The sequence below is a fragment of the Cuculus canorus genome, chromosome 5 (assembly GCF_017976375.1).
Source record: "Cuculus canorus isolate bCucCan1 chromosome 5, bCucCan1.pri, whole genome shotgun sequence".
In the NCBI taxonomy this organism is placed as follows: domain Eukaryota; kingdom Metazoa; phylum Chordata; class Aves; order Cuculiformes; family Cuculidae; genus Cuculus; species Cuculus canorus.
In genome coordinates, this window is record NC_071405.1 from 18,062,984 (window position 1) to 18,076,425 (window position 13,442).

At 45.9% G+C, this 13,442-nt stretch overlaps 1 protein-coding gene across 7 annotated transcripts in view; it reads left to right on the plus strand.

The window, feature by feature from the left end:
• The window catches only part of ADCK1 (aarF domain containing kinase 1), a 122,299-nt gene that overhangs the window by 70,351 nt on the left and 38,506 nt on the right, over positions 1 to 13,442 (plus strand). For all 7 annotated transcript variants that reach the window (XR_008450019.1, XR_008450018.1, XM_054067802.1 and 4 more), the window contains 2 exons: positions 9,772 to 9,921; positions 10,152 to 10,349. Coding sequence is in view for 5 of the 7 variants with exons in the window: in XM_054067802.1 (XP_053923777.1) it covers positions 9,772 to 9,921; positions 10,152 to 10,349 (348 nt within the window). In the remaining 2 variants the exon portion in view is untranslated. The remainder of the gene's footprint in view (positions 1 to 9,771; positions 9,922 to 10,151; positions 10,350 to 13,442) is intronic.

Below are 13,442 nucleotides of genomic sequence, written 5' to 3' on the forward strand. Positions count from 1 at the left end.
CAGCATCCCACAGAGGTCGGTGTTAGGACCAGTGTTGTTTAACATCTCTGTTGGAGATGTGGACAGTGGGATTGAGGGCATCATCAGCAAGTTCACTGATGACACCAAGCTGTGTGACATAGTCAACGTGCTGTAGGGAAGGGATGCCATCCAGAGGGACCTGGACACACTAAAGAAGTGTGCCTGTGCGAACCTCATGAAGTTCAACAATGCCAAGTGCAAGGTCCTGCACCTGTGTCAGGACAATCCCAAGCACAAATACAGGCTGGGTGAAGGATGGATTGAGAGTAGCCCTGAAGAGAAGGACTTGGAGTTGTTGGTGGATGAGAAGCTCAACATGAGCCAGCAATGTGTGCTTGCAGCCCAGAAAGCGAATTGTATTCTGAATTGCATCAAAAGAAGTGAGCAGCAGGTCGAGGGAGGTGGTTGTCCACCTCTGCTGTGCTTTCATGAGACTTCACTTGGAGTACTGTGTTCAGTTCTGGAGTACTCAGCACAGGAAGGACATAGATTTGTTAGAGCATGTCAAGAGGAGGTCCACAAAGATGATCAGGGGGCTGGAGCACCTCCCGTACGAGAACAGGCTGAGAGAGTTGGGCTTTTTTAGCCAAGAGAAGAGAAGGCAAGGCTCTAGGGACACCTCATCACAGCCTTCCAGTACTTAAAGGGGGCCTACAGGAAAGATGAGGAGGGGCTCTGTATCAGGGAGTACAGTGATAGGATGAGAGGTAGCAGTTTTAAGCTGAAAAGGGGGAGATTTATATTAGATTCTAGGAAGAAATTTTTTACTGTACGGACGGTGAGGCACTGGCACAGGTTGCTCAGGGAAGCTGTGGATGCCCCATCCCTGGAGGTGTTCAAGGCCAGGTTGGATGGGGCCTGGCCTGGTGGGAGTGTCCCTGCCCATGGCATGGGGATTGGAATTATATGATCTTTAAGGTCCCTTCCAACCCAAACCATTCCGTGATTCTATGAAAATGGCTATTCTTGCTCTTTGCACCTGCTGATTTAGTCTGAGAGGTTTCTTTGCAGATTGTCTTATGTTTCCTCTTGTCTGAAGCTTAATGAAAATCCACACAGCACTGATAAGCAGAGATAGTGCCCTCCAGCATTTCCAGCTTCTGAACTGTGCAAAAACACTGCGTAAAAGAGTTAAATTACACACAAACCCTTTTCTCACTGAAAGTCAGTCTCAAGTCTCAATATCAATCAATTGCTTAAGTCTCAGCAAGATGCTTTACATTAAGTCCAAGGAAATATTACTACATTTAAAGCCAAGGGACAATGATCCCCTTGGCCATTTTGGGTCTGGCAGAGATGCAAGAAACAAATAGAAAAACAACCACTGGTCTCTTCCTGTGTCCTCTTGAGAATCACTAGAAGCTTATCAAGTTAGTTCCTCAGTTCCCTGGGAGGATGAGTCAGAATATTTCTCCCTGCTTAAACACCGTGGAAGATGGGGCACTGAGCAGGAAAATAATTTCCTGTGTCCCCAGCAGAGAATACAGGGCATGCTAGGAGTACACTCCAGGAGTTCTAAAAACTATTCCTGTATCTCAGTGACATGTTGTGTGTCCAGGTACCACCTTTCTGTGATGCTAGATCACTGCATAGTGATAGTGCTGCTTTACAGAGCTGTGTTTTGATTCTCACAATTGGATTACAGAGGGCAGAGTGTGAAATCAGATCTCTTTTGTGTGACCATCCTAATCTGCTGTGGACAAGAGCCATTTCAGAGCAGAGACACAGAGCAGGCTCCAAATTGTGGCTCTTCTCCATCCACACCCTTTGCTAGTTTGACGCCAGTTTAACTGGGCAGGATTGCTCTGGCAGGATTAAGCAGACCCTTAGATGATGGCTGTAATAACAACAATGAAAGAAAGCAAAACCCCAGTACACTCTTCAATCCAATTAACCTTCGATTAAGGTTCCAAAATCAATGCTATTATTTTGGCCTGAGGAGGTAATATTGAGCGCTGAGAAATGAGCTGCACGACGACCTTTACTTTTAATGAGATCAATAAAAGTTAGTGTCGCCATCTCTTAAAATAATTGGCAAATATTACAGCCAAATTAAAGCCAGAGACTAGTATCTGCTCCTGATCTAAAGAGACAGTCAGAGATGGAGGTGGGACAGGAAGGGATGATGTCCTATCTGGCAGTTTCATCTGGGACTCATCACAGTCAGGCAGTGAGATCAGCTCTACAGGACCATGTCACAGGACTTTTTCCTTTGCCTTTCTTCTTCATGTCAGTTGGAGGCATGGAGCCAGGACCACTCAACTTGCTCACAAGGCTAGGAGATTATCAGTGACTTTCCATGGATAACCCAGGCCGGTTTGTTACATTGCAGCCACCCATGAACATCATGTGTGTGCTATCTTTTTACTGTAGGAGTATTCATAGGTTCACATTTGCATGCATTCTTTCCTTTCCAAGAGGTTTCTTGCTAACTGTTGTGTATTGGTGTTGGTAAAGACGTTCAGCAGTGATGGACTTTCCTTGTTTTGCTATTGCCAGGTTGGTCTGGTGGCTGGGTGTGCCTATTTGTGGAGGGGACAGTTGCAGACAGGGGCTGGTGTGTGCCTGGGAGTTTGCTGCTATGGGGCCGTGTGCAAGGGAGCATACTATGGGTTCACCTAAAGTAGCTCCCAGTGGATCATGTGAGGGTAACAAGTTGTCTAGGCTTTCAAAACTGATGGCAGCAACACTTTGCAGCTGTGTATGTATGCAAGAGGAAATATATGTATGTATGCAAGAGGAAATATATCACTGCTGTGTCTGTGCCACAGCTTGGGGTACTTTAAATTGGATGACAGTAGGGGTACTTGGTAAAATACTTCGTACACTGGATGTGAGTCAGTTAACTAGAAAAGGTGAGGATTAGCAGAGACAGTTCAAAGTAAGTAGGAAACTGATAGAGGCAGTGGTGGAGAGAAATTACTGTAGTGGAGTTCTGTGAGGTTTGCTCTTCAAACTGATCTTTTTAATAAATTCAGTGGTGACCTTGACACAGACAGGACTGTGTGAAGGATGTTGTTGATAACACCAAGTTGGGAGGTTCTGTCGTTGTGTTGGAGGACCAGAATAGCAATAGCACTTGGTGGCCTTGAGGACTGACGTGATAGAAAGGGATAAAAATGAGCAATATCAAGTGAAAAGTGTTGTGCTTAAAAATGAGTAAGAAGGGTTTATGAAATATGTTGGGAGTGACAGAATTAACTTTGGGGTATTAGTCAGTTGTAGGGTGAGTGTGTGTTTCCAATGCAATGTGGCTACGTAAAAAGGTAGTTGACTCCTAGGACACATTAGATAAAGGAACATCCTGTAGAAATGGGGAATTATTTATGCTATATTTACACTCATGGTTATCATAGAATCACAGAATCATTTAGGTTTGGAAAGACCTTTAAGAGTCCAGCCATTAACTAACACTGCCAACTCCACCACTAAACTGTGCCACATTTACAGCTCTTTTAAATACCTCCAGGGATCGTGACTCAGCCACTTCCCTGGGCAGCCTGTGCCAGTGCTTGACAACCCTTTCAGTGAGGTAGTATTTCCTGATATCTAGCCTAAACCTCCCCTGGCTTAACTGGAGGCCATTTCCTCTTGTCCTAACACTTGTTACTTGGGAGCACAGACGAACACCCACCTCCCCACAACCTCCTTTCAGGTAGTTGTAGACAGTGATAAGGTCTCCCTTCAGCCTCTTTTACTCTAGACTAAACATCCCCAGTTCCCTCAGACACTCCTCATAACACTTGTGCTCCAGACCCTTCACCTGCTTTGTTGCTTTTCTTTGTGCACATTCCAGCAGTTCAGTTATCTTACTGATGAACACATTGGAGTAATCAATACTAGAGGGAGAAGGAACTAGTTTTAGATATATATGTGTATATCTATATATATGTGTAAATATATATGTGTATATCTATATGTAACCGTAGGGTTATATTAACTAAGGAAATTGTTTCAACTGGACATCATTAGAATTAGACTGGGATTTAGGGGAAAGGTTCTATCCATCTAAAGAGTGAATTTTTGGGACAGCCTCCAAAGTCATACTTTGTGTCTTATTTCCAGTCAACTTGACCAGTTTATAGAGTAACTATGTAATATCATTCAATAATGTTCTGGTTTCTAAACTGAGACAAATAACAGTCCTTAATACCTGTCATGCATTCTTGTTTTCTTCCTTATTGGCTTGTAACTCACATAAGATAGTTTGTGACGTGTAGCATCCTTGCTGTATTGAGTACATAGATTGAACATTGGTTCAATCTACTTAGTTTGGTGAAGAGTTATTTCAAGTCTGGCTGCTACGCATGTATCTGTCACTCCATTGTTTTTGCCCAGGCTGCTAACTCTCTATTTCATCATCTGCAATCTGCTTATTCCTCAGCTACACTTTTTTCAAAATGAAACATTTGGCTGAAAACCTGCGGTTTGCCTGACACAGTGTCACAGTCAAGTCATGTAATGTGGCAGGTTGCTATTTGCATTGACTGGTGAGGCCACAGGCTCACTTGGCAACTTAGTCATCATGTTCTGCTGCAGCACAGACAAATGGAACTTCTTTTAAGCGATAATGCACCATCTGGCAATAGACAAGGACACGCCTGTGGCCAGAGCCAGAGCCTGGTGTCAGCCTGACATAGCAAGCTCAGCCATGCTTGCTGACTAGCGTAGGCTTTTTTTCTTGCGTGTTACGCCTAAATTGTGCTGTTCTGGGTTACATCCCCTTCTGCCTAGTTGTATTTCTTGTACCAAATCCAGTGTTCTGCTTCCTTGCTATTTAAACCTTCTAACATTGGTAGACTGCCCCTCCTGTGCCATTCCTTAGCCAAGGGATCTTCAGCTCTTTGAATCTTTTTCCCAAGTAAATTCCTCCTGCATCCTGCTTGTTTATTTGCTTTCTCTAAACTCACTCTGTGTAGTCTGCCTCTCTGTGTTAATGAGGTGTCTGGAAGTGAATGCAGGATTCCAAGAGTGATTATTATTTTTTACGATGTGCATCAGAACAATGCTGGAGGTCCCTGGTAATGATAAGGGCTCATTGTGTTGGGTGATAAACAAGGAAAGGAATGATGACCTCTCTGTGTCATAACAAAATGCCTGTGCGCTACCTTTGGTCTTTGCTTCTGTAAATCACTGCAACCTTTTGTCTAATTTGCACTGCACTTTCACCCTGAGGTTTTACACAGCCTAAATGCACGCTGAATTCCTCCCTTCTCTTGAGTAGAGGTTTTCACATGTTTATTTTCTCCTTTCACTTAACTGCATTCTTCCAGAGTGAATTCTGTGTATGTTGTTTATCCAGAGGCCTTCTCAATAAGGATGGGATAAATGCCCGCAGTGAAGGGGCACAGTACTGGAGAATTAATGTATATAAAGGTTCTCTGTTTTTTTTCCCTAAACTTTTCTCTAGAAACATGAACTTCTTTTGCCTGAACTATAATGGTAGGTTGCTATTCACATATTACACTCTAAGCCCTAGAAATATAACCTTCCTTTTTTGTTTAGAATTCAGCAGTATTCTTACTTTCTATCTTAATTTAATTTTTATCCTATTTCAGATGTGTATCAACAGGTAAAAATATGTGACAATTCTTTAGTGTGCAGCACAGCTCCATCTCTTATGCTGGGGATTTTTTTTTTCAAAAGTAAAGACTGTTCATATGCTTGTATCATAAATCCCTGTAACATATCTTCTGTATACTAACTAAATGATACAGAATGTGTTCCTCTTTCTTAAAGAAGCCATAAAGTTTTACTTTCAATGAATTAACTACTATAGATACTCCAGGTGGTGTGCTGGGGCAGAGGTAAATGTAAGTACAGCAGGGAAGGGAGAGAGGGTGAGGGTGTTGCAGTGAAGATTGTCTTGTACCCATGACCCAGCCTGTGGGTTTGAACAGGGTTGTGGCCCCGCTGTTTTCATGGTAAGATGGGAAGATGAGAAGATGAATCCTGAGCTGCTTTTGTGTTGCATCATGGGCTGCAAAAGGCTATGACCATGGGTCTGCTTAGTAACCTGTCTGCTGATGGTTACTCAGGAGGGCAGACGTTTGCTGAACCTGGAACCTACAGCCATACCTTAAGATGCTGTTATACGGGTGGTGTGGATAACTTGGTGAGAGTTGTTTTTGTAGTATCCTGGGATATTTGAGATTGGAAGGGACCTTAGGTGGTCTCCTATCAAACCTTCTAAGACAAGGTCAGGTATGAGGTCAGATCAGCTTACTCAGGGTGTTAAAGTCAAGTCTAAAAATATCCAGGGGTAGAGATGGAATTATAGAATCATAGAATCATAGAATCACTAGGTTGGAAGGGACCCACTGGGTCATCGAGGCCAACCATTCCTAACACTCCCTAAACCATACCCCTCACCACCTCGTCCACCCGTCCCTTAAACACCTCCAGGGAATGTGACTCAACCACCTGCCTGGGCAGCCTCTGCCAGTGCCCAATGACCCTTTCCATGAAATTTTTTTTCCTGATGTCAAGTCTGAACCTCCCCTGGCAGAGCTTGAGGCTATTCCCCCTTGTCCTGTCCCCTGTCACTTGGGAGAAAAGGGCAGCTCCCCCCTCTCCACAACCTCCTTTCCAGGTAGTTGTAGAGAGCAATAAGGTCTCCCCTCAGCCTCCTCTTCTCCAGGCTAAACAACCCCAGCTCTCCCAGCCGCTCCTTGTAAGACTTGTTCTCCAGCCCTCTCACCAGCTTCGCTGCTCTTCTCTGGACATGCTCCAGAGCCTCAACATCCTTCTTGTTGTGAGGGGCCCAGAACTGAACACAGGATTTGAGGTGCGGTCTCACCAGTGCTGAGTACAGGGGGAGAGTAACCTCCCTGGACCTGCTGGTCAAACCGTTTCTGATACAAGCCAAGATGCCATTGGCCTTCTTGGCCACCTGGGCACACTGCTGGCTCATATTCAGTTGGCTGTCAACCATCACCCCCAGGTCTCTCTCCTCCGTGCAGCTCTCCATCGACTCTTCCCCCAGTCTGTAGCACTGCATAGGGTTGTTATGCCCCAAGTGCAGGACCCGGCATTTGGCCTCATTAAACCTCACGCCATCGGTCTCAGCCCAGCAGTCCAGCCTGTTCAGGTCCCTTTGCAGAGCCCTCCTACCCTCCAGGAGATCCACACTTCCACCCAGCTTAGTGTCATCTGCAAACTTACTTAGGATGCATTCAATCCCCTCATCCAGGTCATTGATAAAGACATTGAACAGGGCTGGACCCAGTACCGAGCCCTGAGGAACCCCACTTGTAACTGGCCTCCAGCTGGAGTTAACTGCGTTTACCACCACTCTCTGGGCCCGGCCATCCAACCAGTTTTCAACCCAGGAGAGTGTGCGCCTGTCCAGGCCAGAGGCTGACAGTTTCTGAAGCAGAATGCTGTGAGAAACTGTGTCAAAGGCTTTACTGAAGTCCAAGAAGACAACATCCACAGCCTTTCCCCCATCCAGTAGTCGAGTCACTTTGTCATAGAAGGCGATCAGGTTAGTTTGGCAAGACCTGACTTTCGTGAACCCATGTTGACTGGGCCTGATCACCTGGTTCTCTTGCATGTACTTCATGATAGCACTCAAGATCACCTGTTCCATGACTTTCCCCGGCACTGAGGTCAGACTGATAGCCCTGTAGTTCCCTGGATCCTCTCTGCAACCCTTCTTGTAGATGGGCACAAGATTAGCCAGCCTCCAGTCCAGTGGAACTTCCCCAGTCAGCCAGGACCGCTGGAAGATGATGGAAAGGGGTTTGGAAAGGACATCCACCAGCTTCGTTAATACTCTTGGGTGGATCCCATCCAGCCCCATAGACTTGTGGGTGTCTAGATGGGCAAGCTCACACAACGCCTCTGCGCAACTTGTTCCAATGCTTGACTTCCCCAGCCTGTGCTGTTACCAGAGGACAGAAGGAGAATCTACTGTTTTTGAAGCAGCCCATGCTCCAGTGCCCTAAACTAATAGTTTTCCAGGCTTTAGCCGTGACCAAGCAACAGGTTTGCAGAACTGCTAGCCCCTATCTGGACTTGTGTTTAATAGGTATGAGGCACCACGCTGTGCCCCAGATTGTTCACAAGTCCTCACCTTCAATAATTCTGTACTGTTTCAGGTCCCTAGAGGGCAAACAGCTGAGGCAGAGGCAAAATGCAGTTTGTTCAATGTGTGCACAGATGTCATGGTTGATGCTAAGATCAGTCATTATGTCCAAGTCCATTCCTCCTGGTGTGCAGGTACCTGGGAGGCTGTGTGAATGAGTGACTGGTTTAAAACAGATGATCTGGCAATGTCCTTGGACTATCAGCAAGTACTACTCAGCCTTTCTAGAAGGTCACAGCACCTGGTACTTTGGTCCTATCCAGTTTTAGAGCTTGTTGATCCAGGAGGCCTGGAGGGGTCACTTCGTACCTCCAGTGATCTCTGCTGGTGATTCAGAGGGGAAACGTTGTTCCCCTCTGTCAGTACTTACAATAACACCTGTTTGGCATTAGAGGAACTGCACTACAGAAGACTGCAGGGCTGTGCTACACCACCCATGTGGGTGATTTGGCATGGGAATAGCATTCTCCATGATTCAGCAGTGGCTCCAGGTCCCACTTGAGGGGGTTGTGGTGGCAGATTGTCTCACCTGGCCCTACAGCTGTCCCTGTTGGTACGCTGCAGGAAGGGTTCCCATTTGTAGTTACTTGGGCACTATTCATACCAAATGCTCTTCTCAGAGATGGCTGCATTTCAGAGGTAGGTAAAGCAGGCCCTTGCCTGGTTGTCTGGTTTTCTGGAGAATGAGATGTTGTTAATATCTTCGTTACCTCTTCCACCACCTTTGCTTATGGGGACAGCTGCCCGTGTGCTGCTTACATTGTGTGTCTGGGGACATGCTTGGAATAATTTATAATGATTGTCTTTTAATTGCTCGTTCAGCACTCCACTGTGGAGAACCATGCCGCTCTCTGATGATAGAGGAGGCTGGTGGTGGAATGTCAGGGTGAGACTGCTGTGTTAGTGCACGGCGAATAATTGATCCTGGGTCCTGGGAGTGTTTGCTTGGTCCTGGGATGTTTTTTACTTTAATTACATCTCTTGGTGATAAGGAGTAGTGGCATGGATGGACACAGCAGTGACAGGATGATTTGAACAGCTTTTCTGTGATGCTTCATCTTCACAGACATCACCAATCAGATTAGTGTGCATCTGAGAAAAGGAAGGGGGAAAGTGGGGGACAGTGTGATGGAGGGAAGGGGGAGGGAACCCATGTTCATTCTGATGAGATGGGCAGGCTGAATCTCCTCCCACACATTTTCTGCTGGGTCCTGCTGCCATCATGGATGGAAACAACTGAGTCTTACTCCAAGCCGTCTCTCACCCACCCCAGCAGCAACTTCTGTGCCTTCCCTATGAATGCCTGTATGCCCCTATTTGCTGTCTCACTTTCCTCCTCATTACCAGAAACCCCAGTCCTACCCACAGGTATTTCCTCTTTTTCATGACAGGCAAGTGTCCTTAAGTAAAGCCTGCTCCCACAAGCACCTTCCTGGTGGCCCCTTCATGAATCCTTCCCTGAATGTCCTAGGTCACCATGTGGTGATGCCAGCAGCTATCCTGTCTTTTTGTCAGTATGAGGAGGAGCAAGAGCTCTGCATGGGGACTTTGGCATGTACCAGACCCTTGCTCCTCAGTATTGGCACGCAGGGCCGCCTCCCCTCCCCAGGAGGGACCCTGCTGTGGGTGGCAGTGTGTCACCGTCTCCTGTCTCCTCACAGATCTCTCGCAACCTGGGGAAACTCTACAGTGAAATGATCTTCGTGAATGGCTTTGTGCACTGTGACCCACACCCAGGCAACGTGCTAGTCAAGAAATGCCCAGTCTCTGGCAAGGCCCACATTATCCTCCTGGACCATGGTCTTTACCAGGTATGTAGCTATGGGGGGCTTCCAGAGCCCCATAAGGCTGTAAGAAGCACTCCCAGCTGTAGCCTTCCTCATAAGTCCGCATGACTACATTTTTCTTATTATTCCCATAACCCTCCAAGGATATTCCCTGGCTCTGAAATGGGGGATAGGGCACAGCTAGGGGTCACAAGGCTTTCCGTGCCAGTTTCCTGTCCTCCATGGACTTCCGGGGACCATGTTTCCCTCCCCAGGTGCTGAGTGAGTCATTCCGCATGGACTATTGCCGCCTTTGGCAGGCCCTCATCAAGGCTGATATGAAGAGGATGCAGAAGTACAGCCGGCGGCTTGGCGCAGGGGATCTGTACCCTCTCTTCGCCTGCATGCTGACCGCCAGGTCTTGGGAGTCTGTCAACAGGGGCATTGACCGGTCACCAGTCTCAGCCAGTGAGGTAGGTCCTGTGTGCCATTCCCTATTGTGTGTCCTTCCTCCTTGGGTACCTTTCTTTGTTGCAACAACTTGCACCGCTGATATTGCAGTGATGCTGGGCAACCCCTGGCAGCTCTGTAGCAAATCCTGCATTGAGAGCTAAGCTAGAAAAAAGCAGGAGTCCTTCTGCAATGTATTTTATAGTGGCTGAATTTAATTTCCCACTTCCGCTTGTCATGGGCTGCGTAAATTTTGTATAATATTTTAATGGCCAAGCGTTCACCAGTTCTGACAGGAGAAACATTTGTAGATCAGCCTTTTCTTAAAAAAAGTGTTGAATGCAGCTGTGCAGGGAACCATCAAGGAGGATGGGTTAAGGTAGAGGAGACATAAAGGCTTTGTGGGAATACATGAGAAGGATAATGCATTACCACTGTTCATGTAAATGACTATCAGCACTGATACAAACTCCTAAAAACCCTTGGAAATCGCCTCCCAATCAGAAACCCTATTAACTTGGAGTCAAGGTTGCTTAACTGCAGATCCTGTCAAGTCAATCACTACAAATCTAGGGAACTGCCACTTACATTCTCCACCCTTTTCTATCCACACATGCTGGGATCCTTCTCGTGCCTCCTTGCACTTGACATGCGCACACTGCCTCAAAGATAATTGTGCCCCTGCTAATTGTGCTCTTTTTAGAGATAAGCATATAGTGATGTGATTTTAGGCAACAGACTAGTGTCTGTAGGTAGAAATGTGACCTATAGTTTGTTCTTATCTGCACTCATTTGTAGTAGAGAGGAGGAAATTCATTTAAGTAGTATTATCATATTGTCCTGTGAAATTCTCTTCTCAAAATTCCTTCAAGTTGGATTTCATTTTGATGTATATGGCAGAATTTGCTGCACTGGCTTGCCATTATCCATAGCAATGAGAAGGTCAGATACCTTGGTTAATGGACCCCACAGCCCCTAGTAATTTGATTGCTCTTACTTGAGTTAATTTTATGCATATCACAAATAATACAGTGACTGTCTAGCAGATCTGTGCTTGATCTGGTGAGTTCTGGTGCTGGTAGCTCCAGAAAGAAATTCAGAGGCACAGAAGCGAATCAACACAGATACTAAAAGGGCAGTGTTGAATAATAAGTGAGCTAATAAGCAGTGTTTATCCCAAACTGCTTGTGAAGGTTATGCCAGAGGTATAACTGTGGCTGTGTGGTGCCTTGTTTGGGATGATGAACTTTGTCATTGAGTTGAATTACTTGTATGGAGCCTGCATCAGATAATGGGGAGCTGAGCAGATTTGCTGTGGCATTAGGAAATGAGCTGCTGTTTGCCCTTAGTTTAGAGGTGAATTTGAAAGATTGTATCAGCAACAAGAGACAGACGCTCTGTAGGCAGGTACCATCAATGCAGACCTCCAGAGAGTGGACTGGAGGATGTATTGAATGGAGAGTAGCCTTTGAAACAAGGAAGCAACCTTCCTGAAGCAAAATCTTAGTTGTAGTGCTGTGTCCAGTCTGGAGCACTGCATATTGAGAAAGATAATGAAACTGAGGCAAGTCCAGTAGGAAGCTCAAGGACTAGTGGTCTAGCAGATACAACCTATCAGGTAAGTCTGAGCAAATAAGGGCAGAAAAAGTCTAGAAAAGCACAGCTCAAAAGAGTTGTGATAGTGATTTCTAAATCTATTAAAGACTGGTGCAAACAGGACAAGAAGTAATTTGTTTAAATGCAGCTAAGGAGACTGGAATTTAAACAGAAGAAAAGCCAAAATCTAATGGCAAGGCTAGTGAAATTCTAGTGCGGGTGGTGCGGAGAGGCTGTCTCTCACTGGGGAGTTTTAGAAGCAGGCTAGGCAAATGTGTGAGGATTGCTATAGGTTACTGCCTTGAGCCAAGGCCAGGCAGCTGACCGCTCAGGGTGGCTGCTAGCCTCATCTCATCTGATTTTATGATTGTGTTTTGCTGCATCCTGCAACAGCCTCAGCGACTGCAGCCAAGGGGCTTTTCTCAGGTCCTGTGGCATAGCTCATTTCTTCCTCTGCACACAGGCTTCACCCTTGACAGAAAATGACAGTTTTGATGACAGATCATGTGGTTGTTTTGCAATGTGGACAAGCAACTGGAGCTAAAAATAAAACGAAAAGAAGTAGAAAAGAAGTAGAAAAGAAAACCTATGTGTAGAAAATAAAGTAGGCTCTGCAGTGATGCTGGCTAGGATAAGGAATAAGAGAGAATCAGGGAGGAATTTTCTGCCAAGAAATAATGGAACAACACATTTAACATTTAGGAGAGCTAAGCATCTTCTTGTTGAAGCTTTCTGTATGCTGTCAGTAGTGGAAGCAGGAGAACACCAAGATTTATTTATCAGCAGCAAAGCAACCATGGTGGTTTGTGAGCTGTGTACATCTCTGACCACCATGACCTGCACACTCAACTTGTGTAGGTCTATTCCATTATATTAAGTCTGAAGTTCAGAAGGAGTGAGTATGAGATTCCATATTGTGAAATAAAGGCTGTCTGTCCCAGCGGAGAGAAGGTTTTAGAGCTGTCCTTTCCCACAAAGGAGCCTCTGTCTTGTACAAAGTCATTTTCTGCCCCTGCATGTATTCTGTAGGATTCTGGAGATTTCAGGTGTTCCAGGGATTTCTGTTTGGATTTGCTGATTCATGTCATGGCCTCTGTAGAAAGAGGCAGGGACTCGGTTGTGCATATGGATCAGCTCCACACCACGCATCTAAAAGACGCAGATGAATGGGGGCTGGCCATCTTGCGTGCTGTGGTGGCTCTTGTTTGGAGGAGACCCCATCTTAAGTGGTTCAGGCTGTACCCTATCCGTTATCACTGCGATCTTACCGTGAACAGTGTATTTATGGGAAGCTGGGGAACCAAGGAACATGATTACCCCATGTCTGCCTTGGTCTTACACTCTTTCCTTAAGTCTGCTGCTGGCTACTTCTGGACAGGGTACGGGTCTAAGTTGACCCTTAGTCTTGACAGATGACAGGTTTTGATCTTTTGGGTTGGCATGATGGTTAACTGCATAATGCTTTCTCACCTCTGCTGAATTGTGTTGAGGACAGAGGACTAAAATTAGGCCTTGGAAAC